Below are 23,536 nucleotides of genomic sequence, written 5' to 3'. Positions count from 1 at the left end.
TATTTTATTTTTTGTCATTATACAAGGTTATCAAAGAAATTATTTGTTCATATTATCCTCATGCATATTACCTCCTCTTACTCCTCATTCTGCCTTTAGTTAATCACTCTTGTTTCCCAGACGGTTATAATTTGATGTTTGTGTCATAAAAATAAATAGTATTTTAACCCTATACTCTATATTTCATGATGGTTTTGTGTGTGTGTGTGTGTGTGTGTGTGTGTGTGTGTGTGTATGTTTACTTTAATCTCAGCATCAGTATGATGAGGAATACTCTGGGTACAGAACTGTACATTACAATGATGTATGTGAAGAAATAATAAAGTATAAGTGGAAATAACAAATGAAATTGTTTCTTAAATATAAAAGAAATTGAAATGCAAAATGTTTTTTAAATATAGAAAAAGCAAATTATTTTATATGGCATAAATTATGTAACAAGTAACAGATATTTACAAAGATTTGAACAAATGTTATATAATATGGACCAGTATTTTTTTTTACCTCTTGAAGCACCAAGAAAAATAAAAAAGAAACATAGGCTGGTGGTGCGATGGATCAGCGGGTAAAGTTCCTAACCATCAAGCCTGAAAACCTGAAGTTGACAGTCAGATCCCACATGGTGGAAAGAGAAAACTGACTCTTGTGAGCTGTCTTCTAACCTCTCCATGTGCACCATGGCATGCATACACTTGTACACACACACACGTACACACACACACACACACACACACACACACACACACACACACACACACACAAAACACACACACACAGGACACAAAGTTACATAAATAAAATATAATAAATATGTTTCCAAAGGAACAATTTTTTTAATTCCATTCTTTCTTTTATGTGCCTATAATGAGGAAGTAAAGGAGAGAAAAGATCATTTTAGAGCTGTTAACAAACTTGTTTCCAGAAACTCAGATTGCTTCACTTGGTTTGGAACCTGATGCCATGTTTTCAGTAGGTGTGCCAGCTCTGTCCTGGTGATGCTTTCCACCAGGCACTGCTATGTGTCAGGTGTGTTGTGTAAGATTTATAATTCCCCAACAAAGCACTTAATATATATCTGTCTGAAACATTAACTTCCCTATTTATTAAGCTAGTTCTGTATGTATGTGTGTCCTCTTTGCTTGTGTGTGTGTGTGTGTGTGTGTGAGAGAGAGAGAGAGAGAGAGAGAGAGAGAGAGAGAGAGAGTCTTCGCTGACCTTGGAGTTCTCCTAGATGAGTTTCACCTAGATCAGGTTGCTAGCGAGCTCCAGAGACCAGGGTTTCTTTCCTGCTCCCCACCCCCACCCCTACCCGCCCCCCCCCCCACCCGTTGCTGGTATTTACAGACCCAAGCTCCAGATTTTACATGGGTGCTGGAGGTTTGAGCTCAACTCCTCATGTTTTTTATTATTTTTGAAAGTGTATTGATACATTTGCTTGTAGAAATTTGTAAAGAATTTGCTTATTTCGAGAGCCAGAAAAACTCTGTGCAGCAGTTAGCCCTTCATAGGATTTGACAACCATGGAGTCATCCATATGCAGACTGAGAACCTACTGAGGCCTTTTGCGTTTGTTGTAGATGTGCACAGATCTTGTTATTCCCTAAATAATACCATCTAGCTGTCTACATAGCTTCTATTTACTAATAATTTAGAGGTGATTTAATGTGTAAGAAAGAAGTTATATGCAAATACTATACCTTTTCATATAAGACACTTGGACACCCATATATTATGATATGCACAGAGGTTTTAGAGTTGAAATTACAGGATGACTGACTTTTTGTTCAATTTTTATTTCAGTTCACTTTATTAAGTATAGTTTGCATGTAATAAATTATATATATTTACAGTATATACAGTATATATACATGATATACATACCTGGCTAAATGCCATGATTTATTGGCATCTCCTCTAGATTTGTTGAAGTTTTAATATTCAAATTCCTTATTCTTTTTTCTGTCCATTTTATTGTACATATTCTCTGTGGTACTTTCTAGCTTGATGTTTTGATTCTGGAAAATCTTTTCTTCACAGGAAAAAAAACCCACTTTCTTATTAAAAATAACTCCCTGAAATTAGAAATAATCAACTTTCTAGAAAGTAACATGCTTCTAAAATAAGCCATGTTTCACTGAAGAAATCACCAGGGAGTAAGAATTTGGATTTGGTATAACACACTTGTGGAATTCAGCTAAAACAGCGTAGAAGGAGAAGCACATTCTAGAACTGAAGTACTAGAAAAGAAAAGCAAACTACTGGAGGTCAGTGACCCAAGGTTCTCCCTCAAGAAGCGTGGTAGTCAAGGATCCAGGGAGGGAAAACAAAGCAAACACTGAGATACAGGTGAATAAAATATGTGGAACAAGTGGAAATCCAGCATGACTCAAACATAGTGAAAGAGGAGAAATAGGTATTAGGTCTAAAACGTAACTGATATTACTTTCATAGTATCTTTCACAGTGAAAAAGAATTTGGTTTCTATAAGTACAAATAAGTGATGGTTTAGAATAAACAAGTAACAGTGTGACCCATTGGGCTTCACTCATCCCTGAGGAACCCTTGGCAAAAAGCGACCATTGTGGGGATGGGGACAGTCATTTTCTTTTATGGTGTAGCAATTGATAAGTTGCCAATGCTCTAGTAAATAACTGCTCGGCCACAGTTGGGCAACAAGCTAAATACAATGGGCCCGATACAAAAAGAAGACAGTAGAGGTGAAGGGAAATTGATCAAGAAGAAAGCTTCCAACAGAAAAGGAAGAGAGATGAGAAAGGGAAATTGGGAGGCTATAAATGACATATAAGTTACATAAATGATTTATGTAATAAATGCAATTATTACATAAATATGTGAATCTGTCAATAAAGCAAGTAAAGCATTGGCTATTATGTGTAATCAAGTTGCAGAGAGATAAAAATTGTAGTAGGAAGGATCACTGGTAAGTTATATATTTAAGGCAAGAGATGATATTGGTTTAGATTAGACAGCTGAAAGTAAGTGAGACATAGATAGGGCTCAGGTTTCTTATTAACAGAGAAGATATTTGTGGTTGCACATGTTTGCATTGTGTGTGTATGGCTACAGTAGCAATGTTAATAGTGTTTGTTGAGAAGGTTTTGAAGGTGCCTTTGAGAGAAGGGAGAGTCAAAATGAATATTTTGTCTTTGTCTTGAAAACAGTAGTAGTTGAACTGGGAAAATTTAGAAAAAGTATAACAATTAACCTTTTCAGGCTATGCTAGTGTAAACAATAGACTTGTAAGTAATTGCGATGAGAATTACATGTGCAAGTTTAGAGTTCTTGGAGAGGAGGCCAATCCTGGGAGCTTATATTTCTGTGTACATATCTACATATGAGACAGGTCATTATTATTTAAATGAAGAATATAGACAAAAAGAGAATCAGGGCTTGTATCATTCTAGCATTAGTGTAGAGAGAAGAGCCTCTTCAAAAGAAAAATAGAAAGAAATTCAGGAGAACAGCACATTTCAGAAACAGATGTCAAATCATTTAGGAAAAGGAAGATAAAATTTGGGGGCGAGGGACTGGCTCAGATGGTAAAGGTGCCTATTGCCAAACCTGACAGCCTGAGGTGAATTCCAAAAACCACATAGTGGAAGTAAAGAACTGACTCCTACAATTTATTCTCTCACCTCCACAAACATGGCCCCCCATGTTTTATAGACACTATTTATAGACACTAAAATATTTAGAAAATGTAATAAAAATACTTATAAGTTTTTTTTGTTTGAGCCACTGTGTTAGTGAGTTGTATACCTTGATAGCAACCAATGGCTCTCTAATTGAACTTAACACGCTCTCAGTGAAAGGGAAACCATGCCTAGTACTGGAAGTCTAGCTAACAATGCTGCACTAGCGAAGTCATGGTTATTGGAGGAGAACCCACAAGCACTAATTTACTAAACCAATATAATCTCTAATAACAATCTATAAACATTTGTCCTTATACCCATAGATAAGTGTAGCCATGCTACAAACCCTGACAACCTAAGTTTGATCACAGATTCCACATGAAATGAAAACCTAATTCCACAAAAGTTGTCTACTGACTTCCACTTGTACACTGGGTCATGAGCCCATGCATACCCACATAAAATAAATTACAACAAAGAAGAGGAATATTTAAAGATAAACACACAAACTGTAAGGAAGAAAACCATTAAACAATGGAAGCAGAGGTAGGAGGGATGAGTCTGAAAGCCAAAGCATACCTTTGAATTCTGGTTAACTACCGGAAATCACAAGAGAGACCTAGAACAGATTTTTGCCTCTGAGCTTCTAGGTAAGACCAACTCCCCCAACACCTTGATTTCAGACAGCTGGCCTTTGGAAATGGAAGGGAATAAGTTCCTGTTGTCTTAAGCATACCAATTATGACACTGGGGCACTCTGGAAAATTATTATTCTGTCCTTTACTCTTGGCTTTTTCCATAGTTTTCTAACAGTCTTAATTTCTCTATAAATGAGGGATTTGTTTTTCAACAGTATAAGTATTTGTTACAGACTGTAACTTATATGGTCGCTCTCCTTCATTCCTTATAATATTACCTGTACTCATCATGCACATTTAAGGAGAAGCATATAAATCCATAAAAGATGCTCAAATATTCTTGGTATAATGAAGGTATTCTTTTTATTGCATACTTTGAAATTTCTGACTTGAGAGCAAGCCAAACTTTAATATCTTTTGTGGTCAACATTAGTGTCCAAGTTTTCTTCCTGACAAAGAGCAACTTAGGGGCAGAAATGCAATTCCAGGTTACGGTCCGTCATAGCGGAGAGGCCAGACTGACAGGAGATTTCTACAGTTGGTCCCACCCACAGGAAAGAGCAAATGGAAATGGGCATGTGCATTTTCACTTGCTTACTTGTTTGTGCTCAGCTAGATTTCTCCATGCTTACCCAAATCAGTGTTGTCCCAGCCCACAGGATTGTGCCCCTCGCGCTGGAGTGGGTCTTCTCCCATCACTTAACTTAATTAAGACAGATCCCCATGGACATACCCATGTGCCAACCCAATTCACTAAGAAGCTGGAGGTGAGAATGCCTATGGCAGTGTCAGGTTGCTAGGTAAAGCTAGCCATTACGACCGTGCGAGGCATATGTTTAAGAAGTCTACCTAACTCTATTTCTACAACGCAAAAAGCCTTGTAAGTAATTTTTTGTGTGGTTGGAAAGTGTAAAGTAACCATAACCCTCCATTCTTGAAATCTCAGTATTCCACATAAGCAAATCATACCACTACCCAAATACTATGTACAGAGTATACAAGACGAGACACTGAGCATGTGAGAGTTCATTTTTTTTTAACTCTGTTCAATGAGAAATTTAGAGGCTGAATAGAAACTGGTAAACTTTATATTTGTTTTGTCTTCCAAAAATATGAGGAAACATTCTAGTATGCATTTGGAGAGGGTATCAACAATTAAAGAGGCTTTTGGTGTTTTGATTTGCTTGTCATTTCTAATAACCATTTAAACCCTCATAGAAATCAACAAGAGTACTTGTGGTTCAATTCTTCATACAGAAGTACTTGATATGTATATGGGACATTGTTATTGCTATAACTTGACATGAAATGTGTTAGACCATAGACAGCATAATTATTACTAAGTACTAAAATAATCAGTCCCATGCTCAAGGTCAACATACAGCTTAGCAAAATTTCCTTTTGTTCATCCAAAAAGGCATTTCAGTTGCAGTCTCTAAGTAAGCATATTGTAACTTTACTCAAGAAAAACCTAATCTACTCGTTGGTGTTAGTGGTATCCTTTGGGGAGATCATCCCCTTCCCCAATAAAAAGAATAAGAAGATTGATTTTGAGGTACTTGCTAATCACATTGCAGACTGAGAGTGTCTGTATGTGTTTCATGTCACCTTCTAGTATGCCCAACCCCAAATTATTTTCTGCATACTGTGTAAGATATTCTGCTTTGCCTATTTGTCTTCCTAAATCCAAATTGAGTGCGGTCTCCATTTATTCTTCATTTAGGATATGACTGAATTATGTGGCTGCCTTAATTCTCATGATCTGAACTCTTGGAAAGCATAGTTATATCTACAGTGTTATATCTGCAATGAAATCATAATTCATTCTCAGAGAGGGTCAAAGACAGTCCGTTAATTTATACATTTATAATTCTCTTAAGGTGAATATTTGGAGTGATGATATAGTGAATGATTCATTACTTTGAGCTACAAATTGGTCACTAAGGGGAGCATTGTGGCTGGTTCTCAGGAAGAAAGGGTGTACTCTTTAGAGTGGATAATTGCCATCATCAGACAGTAAAACTAGGATTTTTGAGCTCTATTTTGGATCACTACACAGATTTACACTTCTGGACTCTATCCCTTATTAGAGTTTCCACGAAAGTCACTGTCCTAGATCACGTTTAACTGTCCACTTGGCAGACCCTAGAGTCATCTGGTGGAAAATCTTGAATAAAGCAACCACCCAGATTAGTCTGGCTTGCAGGCGCATCTGTGGGGGATGTCTTATTAGTGGGAGTAAGAGGGCCCACACTTTGTAGGCAGGTGGAACCATTCCTTAAGCAGGTGGTCTTGAACTGTATAAGAAAGCTCGCTGAGTATGAGCTTACAAGCAAGCCAGCAGCCTTCCTCCATCTTTTGTTAAACTTTTTGCAGTTCTTGCTCATATGGACTATAGCCTGGAAGTATGAGCTAAATGTGCCCTTTCTCCCCAAGGTAATTTTGGTCAGAGTGTTTTATCAGAGTGACAGAAAGGGAACTGTAATAGTTGGTCACCCTGTAGGCAACTCTGGTCCTATAGAACAGGCTACGGAAAAAGCCTCAAAGAATATGTTTCTTGAAGCAAAAATTAGATGCGCTCTCAATATGTTAGCCTGAAGATGTATGGCTTGGTAATGTGATTTGGACAAAGGAAAAGCAACCATTTTAACAATTTCAGTGAATTAATTATACAGGCATATGGAGGCAAGAAACACTGGAGATTGGGACTTCTCTTAATGTTAGTGTAATAAATAATGGTGAGAAGCTTGATGATGTGTAGCAAGAGTTGACTTGACGTGATAAATGAAGAGGTTCACGGTACCTTCAAAGTTTTAAGAGCAGGTTATGAGGAAAGTGATGATATTACTTACAAAGGCAGTGACATTAAGACATGGGTTTGATTAATGACGATGAGCGAGTTAGTTCAGGAAATGCTAATTTTACATTCTAAGTAAGATACGTGGTTGGTATTTTTAAATGCAAAGACTAGAGCTGATTGGCATGTACAGTCAAAGCTCAGTGGCCACTTTGTGGTTCCCATGCTAATTCCCCATGGAGTCTGTGGTGTGGGGTAAAAGGAGGAGTATTTGTTGTAGAAGGAAAACAAATACACATTTTAAAAGTCAGGACAATAGAGAAGGAAGCATCACAGTGGAGCTTATTTTTCCCTGATTGTGCGAGCTCTACTGGTTCCTGTTTGATCTTTGCAAGCTTTCCTATGCAGTTAATGATCCTGCTGTAGTGGAAGTACTAATCTGCCCCGTGAAGAAACTATGGAGTATTTGTTTTCTTACCGTCACTATTCCAGATATGCTAGGTCTCAGCCAGGCTTAGAGAACTGGTGCCATCTGCTAAGAACAGGCCCAGGAAATGTAAATGAAGAGAATGCCTGCTTCATGGAGAAAGGTAGTGTTTAGTGAAAGAGAAGGAAGAAGATGAAGACAAAACTAAATAAATTCTGTTTATACAGATGGCGACACATAGGGAAAAGTGCAAGACTTAGCAAAGGGAAGTTGATGACTTTGTCAGTGAACAAGTGGGAAAAGGCATGCTTAACAGTTGGGATATGTGCATGGGTTAGAAAACACGGGTGATTATCTCAGGACAGTAAGGCATGCAATAAGATTCTCAAGCTGAAATGAATTGAAATTGTTATGAAAAGCACTCAGAAATACCTGGGTACTGTTCTGGGTTACACCTCGTCATTTTTGATTGTTACAAAAGGAAGCATTTAGGGGAATTGTATTGCAGCCAGATATTTGCTATGTATGCATTGAATTCATGTTCTGTGGAAAAGAAAGGGCATATACTTCCTGGGTTGGTTTTAAACAGGAAAGAACTTAGGAACTGTTGCCTCAGAATAGCTTTCACTTCTTTCTCTGCTTAGGTTGGATCACTTAGGACATGATGAGAGGGCTGCCCCTACTCCAGAAGAAGCTGGTCATGGTTGGGAGGGAGGGCTTGTTAAATGGTAACCAGAAGAGCATGTCTGGCTGTTGTGCCACCTGGGTTCCGCTGAGTACTCAGGTCAGTGGCTGTCAATGTTGGGGCAGAAGACAACTAGCTGTTCTGCATGCTACTGTGCTGAGAAATTAGCTCTTTACTAAGAACAGAGAAATAGTAGAATAATAGACATTTTTAAGCAAAATTAACACTTTGCTTTTCCCGTTCTGCATTTTATTAACTTCCATATATTGAGTGAATCCTTGTAATTACAGAATCATTATTATATATTCTCCTGCAAAGTTACTTTTATAAAAATGGATAACTTTTTATATGTCCACTTCTCTCTTACTTTGTAATTATTTAAGCGTTATAATTTCACTTTAGGAGTAATTATACAGACTGTAGTAAGAGTTTCTATGTAAACCAAGTGGCAACCTAAATAATATTGCTTTAGAAAGTTTGTCTTTGTTTACTTTTTTATTACAGCTACTTGTGCTGGAATGATTTATTTACATGTTATTTTAAGTTCCTGTCCCGAGTAATCGTCCTGATGCCTAACTGGGCCACTCAGGATTAATAATCAGCAGGGTTTTCTATTTAATTCTCGAAGAACAAGCTGCTTGTGATGACCCAAGAGAGACACAGGGAAGGCTTGTGAAAGGGGAGTATTCAGCCAGCTCTAATCCTTGTTTTCAGAAAGGCAGTACCTTTAGTGTTCTCTAATTACTGAATAGATACACTGTGAATTCTTGTAGACACCTCCATAGGACTGAGATGGTTTGCCTGCTTCTTTGCATCATTTCTTATATCTCTAGTAAGTGAGGTTTCAATATAAACATCCAAAATGCAGGAAGTAGAGAATGTAGTTTTAAAGTAAGTAATGACTGCAATGTTACTTGTGTAGTTTATTGGGATGTTTCTTTTAATATTACAATTAGAAACCTGAATATTACATGTCATAAGGTGGTGTCTACAAAACTAAAGTGTTCTTGATTTCCTGCTTGCTTGTTTTGCTGATCGCTTTGTATACATGAGGTGTTTACTGCTCTGAGATAAAATCTTCAGTTTGGTAAAATTGCTTCTACCAGTCACCTAAGAAGTATAAGCCAGAGAACAACACAATGATATTTAGGCATACCAAGAGAAAATATATTGCTTCAGTGAACTGAATATAAAACATTGACGGTGAAAACACCTGGAAATCAAAAAGAACAGATTTTAGCTATGCTTCTCTTCTTCAAAGAACTTAAGTGCTTAGCTGTTATTGTTAGTGCTGGAGAAGTAAGTTGGCAGTGGCATTTGAAATATGATAAATAAAAGCCTACAGAATGTCTGCTTCCGCTTTCAGCGCTCGTCTGGTTCCTTCTGCAGAAATTGCATAATGGAAACTACCGTGGAGTTAATGCAACTCCAATATACCGACCTTACTTAGTGTAATAAACGTATTATCTATTACTATGTAATGATAAAGCCATGGTTATTGAAACTGCAAAACTTATTGAAAGAGAGGGATGGGAGCTTTTTGCTGTTATCACCTGTATTATTAATTGGAGATAATTACTGAAGAGCAGCTGGCTGTTGGTTTTAGGGAGCATCAATTGTTCTTCTCACCCAGCTGTTAACTAATAAGGATAGTCAACACATCTGTTTCAACAGCTGGTAATTAACAAAAGCCTAATTGCTGCAACTCTTTTAACATCCAATCTGTGAAAAAGAAGTGATGTAGGAGAATATTATTTACTTGGCGCTTTGCACTTTGTGAGGCCAGTGTCCCTTTTTTCTCTCCTCCTTACATTGTTTTTTCTTACTTTGAACACCACTGCCTTTGTATGGAGCATTGAATGGCAGGAGCACACAATATGGTAATCCAGAGCTTAACTTTTCCAGATCTTTGTTGGTGTTTCTTATTGCAACATTTCTTTGCTAACTTAAAGATGAAATGGATCAAAAGCATTTTGAGTAGTTCCATACAACAGTTAAAATCCGCAGCAGCATGCCCTGGGCTGTGCTTCTGTGTGAGCATCCAAAAGTAGACAGGGAAAGGCAGACTTCTGTTCTGCCTTCGCATGCACAGCTCCCAAGCAGTCTTCACATGGAGGTACTGAATTTCTCTTTGAATTATGGCATATGTTCATTAGCGTGAAGTCAGCCTTTGCAAGCCCTGTTTCCGTCTATATAAGTTGCCATCTCCTAAAACCACTAGCATACTTATTTTAATGACTTCATGCCAATTTCAAGTTTTTAAGAAAACCTTTGGTGTATTTGTGAAATCCTGCTTTGCCTGATGTTCTCCAAAATCTGAGTTGATTTTTTTTAAAGTTGTACTTAAATCAGAAAGCTTTGGAAATTTCTCGTTGCTCTTTACAACGACTGAATAGAAAATTTGTAGGCTTGGTCCTTAACATCTAACTAAAACAATTTTGCAATTAGAAGGATTAAAAATTAATACTTGTTACTTTAATATTATTAATTGTGGTCTGGTTTAGTATGGTATGTATTTAAGATAGCCTTGACCATACATCTTTATTTTTATGCTTTTATAATTTGTATTAGATATAAAAATTTTCAGTAGCCAATTTATATTATATTTATAGCATCTGTATATACATATATAAATCTGTCATATTTATTAGAGATCACATAATCACGTTGATTTTTTTTCTTCATCATCTTTGTGAATTTGAGAATGTTCTAGTAAGTTTCATGGCATTGATTATTGTTCTTACTTAATGTGAGAATTTGAAAAGTCCTAAGCGAATGTGATGGTTGTGCTCAGCTGGTCACCCTTGCTTCACTAGCTTTTTCAGTTAGCAATATTTTTATGCAGGCTGTTCAGTAATTGATGTTGAAAGGTATAAAAGAAATTCTACCTAAGTGCTTGCCATGGACTGAATTGCAGATTGCATAATTTCAAAATTTTTTTGTTGGCAAGACTATTTCAGTTCAACAGGTGTTCAGGTGATGAGGTATACAATAGGTGTATGCAAAAACATGCACGATCCTGAACAAACAAACAAAATTCTACAGGCTAACTAAATAGAAAGGTACTGCGTGGAGAGAAATGTTTATGACTGAAATGTAGAAGAGAATATATTGTCATTTGGGGATCTGTTTGCTTCTTGAGTTTAAATAAGACTTTAATTTTCTCTGTGTGCTCATGTACTTAGGTGGCAGCGCAGAGCTTAGTGGAAGGAATGAGCCCTGACATAAGAGAAGGCAATAGGCTTTGTTGGGACCCTCCATGCTAAGCAGTCACTCCAGCACCAAGCCACACTTCCAGCTAGGAACCCACGCTCTGCCTGAGACTTTATTTTTATATTTTTGACACTATTCTTTTCTTAGGGAAGTTAACCTCAAGGATATATGCTGATGTTAGAAAGAAATTCATTAATAGACACTCACTGAGGAGCATTGTCAGTACACAGCCCAAGAATGGAGGCCTGTGAGTACATTTCTGAATGCTTGTGTGAAAACTCCAGAACAAAAAGCAAAAACAAACAACAAAAACAAAAATACCCTTAAAAAAAAAAACACAAGACTCTTGTGACTTCAGTTTTTTTCAGAAACATGGAATTCCAGCTGTTGTTGGAATGCGCTTTTGTGCCAGTCCCAGGTACAGCAAATAAGAGTGAGTTCACTTAGATTATTCATTACAGCTGCTATTGTTATTTGCTTATATGCCTCTATGGAAAACATCTTTTTTTTTTGCCACCTGCAGTTTGTCCTTGTGATTATACACTTTATTCAGGTGACTGTTCTTCACTATCAGAGCATATATTGTCAGATGCTCTGACTAAGCTAGCTACTGCATGAGACTTTAGTCGTCCTCCTCTGCAAGCCCTGCTTTCCGTGCTTGATGCTGCCAACTAGAGCAGTAAACAAGTGGCGTCACAAAGTAAAGCCCTGAAATCAGATGTGAGATAAGAGTGGGGACCCTTACAGAAAGAGGTGAAGGATCATGACGTGGCTTTATGTGGAGCTGTGCATCATTTTTTAAAGATAGGAGGAACATGAGTCTAAAGCCTGTACTCCTGAAGAAGTGTGGAACAGAGTCCAAAGAACATTGAAAAGACAACAATAATAAGGGGGAAAGCCTTGTTTACTTTTTCCTTTTTTATGAATATTTTATTTATTATAATTTATTCACATTACATCCTGACTGTTATCCCCTCCCTCTTATCTTCCTATTCCCACCCTCCCTCCCTCTTCTGCCTAGTCCCCTCTCTCAGACCTCTGATGGGGAGGGCCCTTCTACCCCAACTGTCTGGTGACAGCCTATTAGGTCCCATCAGGATGGCCTGCATCCCCTTCCTCTGTGTGCCCTCTATGCTGTCTTGCCAAGGGGCAGTGACCCAATCATTGACACCAGAGTGCATGTCAGAGGTTCATCAGCAGTCACACACACACGTGAAGAATCTGCATTCATAGGTTACATCTGAACAGGTGGTCTAGGTTCTCTGCATGCATTGTCCTTGACTGGTGCATCAGTTTGTGCAGGCCCCTTTGGGTCCAGATCCTCCAACCTGAACGGTCTCCTGTGCAGCTCCTGCTCCCTCCTGGACCTTCCGTCCCCTGACTTTTTCCTACAACTCTCAGTGCTCCACCCAGAGTCCAGCTTTGAGTCCCAGCATCTGTCCCCATCCTCCTCCACTGGGTGAAGTCTCTCAGAGGCCATCTATGTTAGACTAATATTCACTTAAAAGTGAGTATATACCATGGCTGTCTTTCTGGGTCTGGGTTACCTCACTCGAGACGATCTTTTCTAGTTCCATTCAGTTGCCTGCAAATTTCAACCTTTCCTTGTTTTTAATAGCTGAGTAGTATTCCACTGTGTAAATTTACCATAGTTTCATTATCCATTCTTCGAGGCATCTAGGTTGTTTCCAGATTCTGGCTATTACAAATAAAGCTGCTATGAACATAGTTGAGCAAATATCCTTGTTGCATGGTGGAGCATCTTTCGGGTGTATGCCCAGGAGTGGAATAGCTGGGTCTTGAGGTAGCACTATTCCCAACAAAATGGCAGACTATAGATTGGGAAAAGATCTTTACCAACCCTACATCTGACAAGGGCTAATATTTAAAATATATAAAGAACTCAAGAAATTAAGCACAACCAAACCAAATAATCCAATTAAAAAATAGGGTACAGAGCTAAGCAGAGAATTCTCAACAGAGGAATATTGAATGGCCAAGAAACACTTAAAGAAATGCTCAACATCCTTAGTCATCAGAGAAATGCAAATCAAAATGACTCTGAGATTCCATCTTATACCTGTCAGATTGGCTAAGATCAAAAACTCAAGCATATCACATGCTGGCGAGGATGTGGAAAAAGGGGAACACTCCTCCCTTGCTGCTGGGAGTGCAAACTTGTACAACCACTTTGGAAATTAATCTGGTCCTCTCTCAGAAAATTGGTAATGGTGCTACCTCAAGACCCAGCTATACCACTCTTGGGCATATACCCTGTTCAATTTTAAGTAATTTGTGCACTAAGTCAGACAGCTATCAAAACACTTAAGGAAGATAAGTAGGTTATTAATCATGAAGAAAAGATGGCTAGTTTCTTGAATGAAAATAACCTGGATAAACCTTAACTTTAGTAAAAGAGACAGAAAAAAAAGGAGATATTCTTCATTCAGGCAACCTCAAAAGCAAAAACAACATGACAAATAGCTATGCTGGTGACAACTCCTGCAGCTGCCTTTCTAGGGCTTCTTTTAGATGTGTATCCTCCATCGCCTGAGAAGGACCGTGTAGCCTGTGGTGAGAAATTTTACAGTCAATCTAACCTTGAAGCCTCTCTACTTGCTGATGTGGATTTAGGAGAGCCTATGGAAATATTAGGCCTATAACGTTGGCAGTCTAGGGCATGGTAGGGAAGAGGAATTTGTTTATATTTCAATATGCACTAGGCAATCTATATTGAAAGAGAATCCTCTGATATTATCTCAAGAGGCAAGAAAATAACTATAGCTATTTGAATCCAGATTAAAAGAAGCATCTGTGTACTGTTGACTTATCATGACCTTTAAACTTATGTTCCCCCACTAACTTGTCTCCCATTGATATTATAACCCGAGGATAAACCTTTGGATTGGATCTATCCATAAGAGCCATAAAATACTAACTGCTTCCCTTATTCTTCTTGCCCAATTATTATATCAGAAGAGGACCTGATGCCAACAGTTACACGGGTTTGGTTATTGCTGTATTGTATAAATGTAACTAACAATCCATTTTTAAGAGTGTTACAGAAGTCTATGGGTTTTCACATTTCACTTGTAGATTACTATGGAAGGATAGGAAATCATTATTCAGCTGGCAAAATATAGGATTTCTTTTCATATGAGCTGAATTTGTGATTGCAAAAGTTGTCCAACCTTATCCCATTGCAGAGACAGATACTTCTTTTATTAATGGTTTGCCTAAGGTATAGGAAAGATTCATGATGCAGACATTCATCAGTCTATTAATTCTTCTTTTTCAGTTACATGAGTGGAACTGGCTGTTTTGATTCATCTATTTTGGTTATTTCATAAACCCTTAAATATCATTTCAGTTTCTGCTTATGTTGTAGGATTATTTCCAGCAAAAGACTCATACTCATGCACACTCTAACCTCCTGGTTTTATTCCAGAAGGCAACAAACAAGCTGGTGCATTGACTGACTCTATTTTTACTTCTCCAGAAAAAAATAGGCAAGAGATGAGCATCTGTCATCTCAGAAGATCCTCTGAAACAAGATGGATTCCTCTTCAGCTCCTCCAGCCCTGGGCCATCAAGGACGATGGCGGAGGGGGAGGAGAAAGCAGGTGTCATGGAAAGATAGCAAACCTGCAGTTCAAGGGCAAAAGGGGACATCAACCATATCATCAGAAGTTAAGTCTGCCTGGCTCTGGCCATGTTAAGGCCTCATGCACCAAGAGAGAATTTTCTTCACTAATCCCTCTGTGCTTATGACTGGACTTCAGGACCATAACAGATTCACTCATTCATCTGGAGAAGGGAGTGTGTTTAATTTCCCTAGGGATTTAAATCACTTGCATAGGACAGCATAACATTTGTATTCCTTTTAAAGGCAAACATGGGCTTATATTCTCTAAGACATCAGAACTACTAATCATACTGGTCTCTTTCCAAGCTATTCTCTAGACTTTTCTGATCAATATAATATTGTAACTAAAGTGCTGGACATAGTTTGACCTCCAGTCTTGGTGGCAGAGCATCACACACAGTGCTTAACTAGACTGTCATTAATCATTGTGTTTATAATTTGTTTATCTATAGGGTACTCATGCATAGCCGGGCATAGTGGTACAGGCCAGTAATCCCAGCACTCAGGAGGCAGAGGCAGGAGGATCTCTGAGTTCCAAGCCAACTTGGTCTACAGAGTGAGTCCAGGACAGCCAAGGCTACACAGAGAAACCCTGTCTTGAAAAACCAAAAGAGAAAAAAAAAAGGAAAGAAAAGGGGGAAAACGGATATTCATGCATCAAATGACAATTTATCTACAACAAAACAACTCTGGAGGGAGGAAGAGTGAGACTAGGAGGGGCTACAATCAGGATGTAAAGTGAAAACAAAAACCAAAACAACAAAAACCTACCCACTCTGGATATCCCACTATTACAAGATAACAAGGGAGGAGGTTTTGGAGTTCTATCCAAGAATGGAGTCCAGTGAAGATATTTCTGCATGCTTGTGGGAAAACTCTTAAGAAAACAATACAAGTGTCTTGTGACCTGTTTCTTCAAAACAAGGAATTGTTCTTGGAACATGCTTTTGTCTCCCAGGTGTAGTGGATATGAGTGAGTTCACTTTAGATTATTCAGTACAACTGGCTGCTGTTACTTGTTTAATAAGCCTCTATGGAAATGTGTTCTTGCCCACACGTGGTTTTTCTTTGTAACCATACACTTTACTAAGATGGCTCTTCTGAACTCTCAGAGTATAAATTGTCCGATGCTCTGAAAACATTGCCTACTGCCCTAGTTTTAGGCCCTACTTGATTAAGCCACATGTATCTTATTAAATAATGACTAGATAATATGTGAAACCCGGGAATTTTCAATAACTTTGTACACTTCAGTAAGAATGACTTTCAGAAGGATAACCAAGAAATCTTAGGGACTAAACAAGTAACTGATGCCTCATCAGCAACAAGCATAAGGCCAGAATGGTATTTCGTGAAAGATAGAAAGAAGAAATGTATTCTCTACAGGATGATTTAACGCATACATAAATGGTTAAACACAAAATTCCCAGACACTAACAATAAAAGACAAACTATACTTTCCCCTTCCTGTCTCCAGCTTTGTCAGCCCCATCTCCTCAGCCCTCACCCTAGTCAAGCCCACGTGGTTTTCATTCTCCCCGCTTCCTTTCACCACAATCCCTTCTTCATTTGTGCCCTAACCCAACCTCACAGTCCTTTTCTGTGATTGGAGGTCTGTCCTAAACTCATGCTCCTTACAATTAGCCTAAGGGTCAATGCTGTGTCAGTGCCAGCCCATTCCTGGTGGAGAAGCTGCCCCAGCCTGTCTCATTAGCAGTACAGCCTGAAACAAAAACAAAAACCAAAAAAGAAGACAAACTACACATCTGATGAGTGAATAATATCTGAAATATATAATGAATCCCACATTTTAAAAAAGCAACTGATAGTAAAATATGCAATAGACATTTTACAGTGGAGTCATATAAGCATCAGCAGGTGATGTTCAGCATGGCTGATCACCAGGTACCTGCTGAGAATAGCAGTTATCTCAAAGGCAGAAGATGAGTACCAAGGATGTGTAGAAAAGGTACCTTGAACACTGCTGATAGGACTGTAAATTAATATACCCACTAAAAAACAAAACAAAAACAAACAAACAAACAAACCAGGGTAAAGGTTCCCCATGATTTACAAGCAAAACTATCCCATGGTTACTACGAGGTGTATAACCAACAGGAATGAAATTGTTATGCCAAAGACATCTGCATTACCACATAAATTGTGTCATTACTCACAATAGCTGAGAAATTAAAATACAGTGGTAGTGTATCTCAGGCAATGAATGAGTAAAGGAAAATTGGTAAATATACATAATAGACTCTACTCGGTCATAAAGTTCTGTTATCTGTAAAGTCATGGATGGACGAAGAGTAGGTTCATGTTAAGTTAAATAAGTCTAGCACAAAAACACAAATGCCTTACTATCTTGCTCAAGTGGTCCAGTTTCTTTACATAAGCTTATAATATAATTCATTGGTGATCATTAACATTGTAGGTTTTTAAATTATTTTTTTCTTTTTTATTAATTTATTCTTGTTACATCTCAGTGGTTATCCCATCCCTTGTATCCTCCGATTCCACTCTCCCTCCTTTTTTCCCCTTACTCCCCTCCCAAATTATTTTTTAGTTTTGAAATTATTGTATCATTTCCATCATTGCATCCTCCAAACTCTCCCATATATCCTTCCTTACTCTTTCTAATTCATAGCCTCCTCTTTATTATTGTTGCTAAAGACATACATGTATATGTATGTGCATATATATTTTTAAATACACAAATATAACCCGCTTGGTTTGTATAATGCTACTTGCATGAATGCTTTCAGGGCTGATGGTTTGACATCAGATAAGCAACTCGTGCACTCTTTCCTGCATAAACTCTCTCCTACTCTCAGCATTCCTTACTTGCCTGTAGTTTTTGCTATAGGGTTATAGCTTTCCCCCCTGCTCTTTGGCATGTTCATTGCTGTCATGTGTGTTCAGTACATATTTGAGCAGGCTTGTTTCCAAGAATTTATGTGCATAGCTTCTGGTATTTCTAGGAGATACAGTCTCAAGGAAAAACCCCCTGGTCTTCTGTTCTTATACACTTTTTACCCCCACTTCCATAACTTCTCCTGAGTGCCAAGTGAAGACATCTTTAATAGATGTGTTCATTGGAATTGGTCTCCACAGCTCTTCATTCTAACATCTAATTTTTAGAGCACCAACTTTTGCCTGGTGTTTATAGATAGTGGTTAAAAGGAAGGGGAACGCAGAGTATCTGAGTTCAAATCCTTGTTTCACCATGTAGCGGCTGATGTTTTGTAAAGTGGCTCTAGGAGCTCCATGACGATGCATCATGAGACAGACGTATGTCAGTGGCTCTGTAGAATAGTGTTTGCTGTGTGTTATTGTCATTTTCTTATGGATGAGCATAAAACTATAGGAACATATTATGATGACTTGGAAAACCTGGATTTCTTTATGTATTCTTTTTCTTGTTACTAAAATATCCATATAGATAATATTAGTCTTTCTATTATCTTCCATTCCAAAATAATATCAGTAGCATATATCCCTTCAACAAAAATATTGTTTCCTACTGTTTCAAATTCAATAACATCTTATATTTAAGTCTTTTATACACTTCATAATATTGAAACTTTGAGTGTTGTGCATTGAGCAGAAGTCGTATAACCAAGAAAGGGGAATAGAGCAAAATGTGCCCGAGAAAACAAGGTACAGTCTTTTTTTTCCTCTAAAATTCTTAATATAGTTCACATAACTTATTACTAATAAAAGGTGTGTATGCCATGTCTTGGTCAACAATGATTTTCTTGGTAAAGATACATAGAATCATAAGAAAACTGTGAGACAGCCTCATGGAGACTTATCCATCTTTTGATCTGAGTGAGATGTTAAGCTTATAAGGCAGAGTGGTAGTGAAAATTTGTTTTCGTCACCTGTTTGGTAGATATTTACTATCTACTCAGCACCTAACTCATCAAGTTGATGATTCAGCCTTTTTTTCTACAATGGGTCATTAAAGCAATTTTTTAATGTGCTAGCTACTATTTTATGTATTTCATGGGTCTTATTAAAATCTTCTCACTTTTATCATTTTAATTTTTTTGTCCTCTGTTTTGTTTTGTTTGAGACATGGTTTTTCTGTGTAACAAACAGGCCTCGCTGACCTTGAACTCACAGAGATCTGCCTGCCTCTGCCTCTCTGACTGCGGTGATTACAGGGTGCACCACCACATTGGCAGGGTTTTAATTTTTAAGATAGCTTTTTTGCCAGATTTTAATTACATGTTATCTACCAAGCTCTTTTAAAAATGTATTTATTTTAATTTTCTGCACATTGGTGTTTTGCCTGCCTGTATATCTGTAGGAATGTGCGAGATCCCCTGAAGGTGGAGTTACCAACAATTATGAGCTGTCACATAGGTGCTGGGAATAGAACCTGGGTTCTCTGTAAGAACAGTCAGTTCTCGTATCCATGAGCATCTTTCCAGCCCAATTTACCAAGCTTGCAGGGTAGAGAGCTAAAACCCTACATGTCTGTATTCATTGTTTGATCAGTTGTCTAGACACATCCTTAAAGACATGCAAGAATTACTTAAGTATATTTATATTTAACACAGTTTAATATATTTGTGATTATTCTGCCAAAATGATTCTTTTGCCCAGCATGATTCTTTTAAAAAAAATAACATACACTTAAAGTATATAACATTGAAATGTGGTCTTATAGAAGGGACAGTGGTTTATGAATATTTGTATTCATAGATTCAAGTTTTCTTCTAATTACCTGTGAAACCTTGGACAAGTTCCAAATGTTTTCTCTGGATGTGATTCTTCCTCATAGAAACAGGACTGTGTTAGCTCTAGGATGCTTCTGAAATCTGCATCCTGACTCCTATTTTTATTTGTACGTCATGCTCCTACATTTAGCAGATATCATGAAAACAATCAACTGCCTCTGCTATGTCATAAAGAACATTAATGATGTTGGTGACACCAAAAAATTAAATGTCTAAGACTATAACCAGAAAAAACCACACTGAAACCAAATGTAAAAAGACTTTAAAGTAAAATACTGTTGTCCACAATAGCAACAGTAAATATTGTTCAGTTCTGTGAGCAGTATAATCCTGCCTTTGTTTGTCATTCTAAAAAGCTAAGTAAGACTTATGAAAAGAGCATAGTTTCTGTCTAATATAGTACTAGTTCAAACCAACCTTTATTAATTAATTAATTAATTATTATTTCAGTTATGATTTAAAAAAGCACACTTCAGTGAATGCATTATATCTAATGTGGTTGTCAGTATTTGTGTGACCTAATGGTGATGACGCACATCGTGTATACACTCACTCATAAGCAGATATTAGCCACATAACACAGGATAACCACAGTACAATACAGAGACTGATGCACCAGTCAAGGACCATGTAAGATGTAGACCTGAGACCTTCTGCTCAGATGTAGTAGTCTCCTTGTAGGGCCACAATATGGGGAGTAGGGACTACTTCTGACACGGTCTCTGCCCACCCCCCACCCCACGTTGATCACTTCCCCCTGGCGGGGCAGCCTTGCCAGGCCACAGAGGAAGAGAATACGGGTAGTACCGATGAGACTTGGTAGACTGAGGTCAGATGTTAGGAGAGGAGTGAAGGAGGGAGAAGGTGTAAGGGAGGGAAGTGACGAGGGAGGGGGCTACAATTAGGATGTAAAGTGAACAAATTAAAAATAAAATAAAATGAAAACCATTGGAGAGGTAAAGTGGTCTTCATATCTTAAATGTAGTTTATTAAAAAAAAAAGATTATTGCAGTGAAATCACCAAATTTTTTTATTTCATTATGAAATGTATAAATATAAACAGATACACACAACCAAGAAATCCTACTGCTAGGCAGCTACTCAAGAAAAATGAAAATGACGTATGTGCAGATATTTGCAGTGATTGTAGTAATACTTCCAAAACTACAGTAGAGTGTCAATTCCCTGGTGAATACGTACTCACCTTGTAGTTCTCGGTATAACCTGTTCACTGGTTTTACAGGAGTGAGCAACTGGCACTGGTATGTGCACTAATATAGATTAATCTCGAAGTGCACTAAGTAAAACAGGAGTTAATGGCTGTGTCTCTTTTACATGATGCTCTAAAGGATGCAGAGCTGTAAAGACAGAGGCTACATATAGAAGGCGGTCAGGGACTGCACTGATGGGCAGGGAGACGTGTAGGTAATGGGCAGCCTGTGAAAAGCTGAAGTAAAGGTTTCCTTAAGTCCCAGCTCTGGGCTGCACAGTGCTGCAGAGTGATCTGAGTATAGAGTTCTTAACTCTATCTCAAATTATAAAACTACAGATAATAGATTGAAAACATTGTTTATGTTCTGCCTATTACAGCTCAAGAAGCCCAGTTTTCAAAAATCCAAGTGTATACTTATAGGATGTTACATATACATTCCACTTGTATGAAATTTCACCTAAAAATAAGACTATACATAGAAAAGGTACAAAAATGTAAACTGTAAAACATGTCTATAGGGATATAACTATAAAGTAGAAAACATTTTTAGCATGGAAATGAGAGTTTATTTTTAATGTTCTTTCCAGGTTCCGGGGCATATCTCACCTGTAGTTATGAAATACAGAAAATTAAAGTAATTATTCAAACATCTTAAATTTAATTACAGACTTTCTCAGCCCTGATAGAAAACAAACTAATATCTTGTACCTAAACTTATATGCAAATACCCAGTCTGCTTCATGCTTTTATAATTTCCCATTATTAAAATAGAAAAGTTGCATTATCTAGTGTTCATTTTCATTACACTAATTAATTTTCTCATAATTAGGTTTTTATTATTTCTTATTTACTGCATTCTTATGCAAGAAACTAATTCTACTGAAATCATATGCATTCAGCAAGATGCTGAAGCACTGCCTCCAGACTTTAAATTACTTTTAATTATTGACAGTGTAGATTTCAAGGTTTGGAACAATTGCGTGTTAGCTGTTGAAGACCATTAAACTGAAAAACAGTGTTTTCATGCAAATTGAACTTTGAGTAAACAATAATTGACTTGATGTACTAGTACTGAGTTTTAAAAGTAAGGGTAAACTCCTTTTACCATTTCTTAAAACTTGTGGAAATGGCAGTCGGAACATGGGAAATTATTTTAGGATGATAACTTTGAGCTCTACCAAAATAAAATACAGGTAACAAGTCACTGCCAAAACCTAGGAGGAAAATATGTTAAAATTTTATACCACAAAAGACTGATAAAACTGTAAGAAATAGAAAAGTTTAGCTTGTTCCAAATATCACACAATGTATACATGCATGAAAACACCACAGTTCCCATTGATAGATATAATTCTTATTCTTTATCAGTTAAAGTAAATTCGATATAAAATTTTGTAGACTTAATTGGCTATGCTTTATGATAATGACCTTGAGTATAGTATCTCTAGCAATGAAAGCTGCTGTCACTCCATTTTAAGGGACATTTTTATTCCTTGCAAAAAAGGAGTGAAAGGGTTAACTTATATCTGTAAGTATCAGGTCATAGTTTTGTGTATCAAAGATGGCTTGACAACATACTTAAAATGTTCTGAGCTTTACTGTTAATAAAGTTAAAAGGAAATCGGGTGAGATCAGGCAGTGGAGCCACATTAAGTTTGTATGTGAGCTGCCTGTCGTGCTTATCTCTATGCTGGATACGTCTCTGAACCCGTGCTCCACATTCTGAGTTCTGTGTATAAAGTTAAACACTGCAGAAAGGCAGAACCTGATAACACAGATAAGGAAGGCTGAGGTTTAGGAACTAGCAAAGTTTGTGTCCTCACTACATATGTGTCTTTAGGATTTCTGCCACCAATCTATTTGGCCTATTTTGTGAAAAGGTTTAGCTGGTATTCCTGCTTTATCCTGTGTCTTAACACACCAAACTTATACTTAATTTTGAAATAATTACTTGCAGGCAAAATTATTATCAATGCAGCAAGCCAGAGAAACTGCAGTTGAACAGTACAAAAGGCTGGAAGAAGAAATACAGACACTACGAGTTTATTACAGGTAAAACATTTTGTACTTCAGTCCAAGTAAATATTGTCTGAAAAAATCTTGTACCTGATATTGTAATTGTGAGTGAGTAAAGAAATTACTCAATGAAGTTGCACTCAGTATTTAAAGCATTTTTATATTTTTAAAAATTACCAAAAATGTTATTTTTAGCCTTTTATTCCTACATTTGGTAAAATTTAAGTTTCCACCAATAAAATTGACATAATTCTTTTACAAAACCTTTTGTCTAAGTGAAGTCTAGTAGTTAGACATTTGCTCATCTAAATGCTATCTCTGAAATTATGTGTATGTGCACAAGTTTATACCCATACACATATATGTATGACATATGATATATAAGATATGTACTATCATCTTTCACCTCTTACAATATGATATGAGAAGCTTCTAAGGAGATGTTGCCAAAGATACTTAACAAAGTTATTTTTTCATTTTCATAATAGTTATAA

At 37.2% G+C, this 23,536-nt stretch overlaps 1 protein-coding gene across 8 annotated transcripts in view; it reads left to right on the top strand.

Moving 5' to 3' along the window:
• Window positions 1-23,536, top strand: part of MIPOL1 (mirror-image polydactyly 1) — a 264,768-nt gene that overhangs the window by 156,740 nt on the left and 84,492 nt on the right. For all 8 annotated transcript variants that reach the window (XM_084791654.1, XM_084791658.1, XM_084791651.1 and 5 more), the window contains one exon: window positions 22,984-23,078. In XM_084791654.1, coding sequence (XP_084647780.1) covers window positions 22,984-23,078 — 95 coding nt within the window. The remainder of the gene's footprint in view (window positions 1-22,983; window positions 23,079-23,536) is intronic.

Source organism: Acomys minous (genome assembly GCF_964271855.1).
Source record: "Acomys minous genome assembly, chromosome: 8".
Lineage (NCBI taxonomy): Eukaryota > Metazoa > Chordata > Mammalia > Rodentia > Muridae > Acomys > Acomys minous.
The sequence above is the reverse complement of the archived record's forward strand: the minus strand, read 5'-3'. Positions and strand labels throughout refer to the sequence as shown.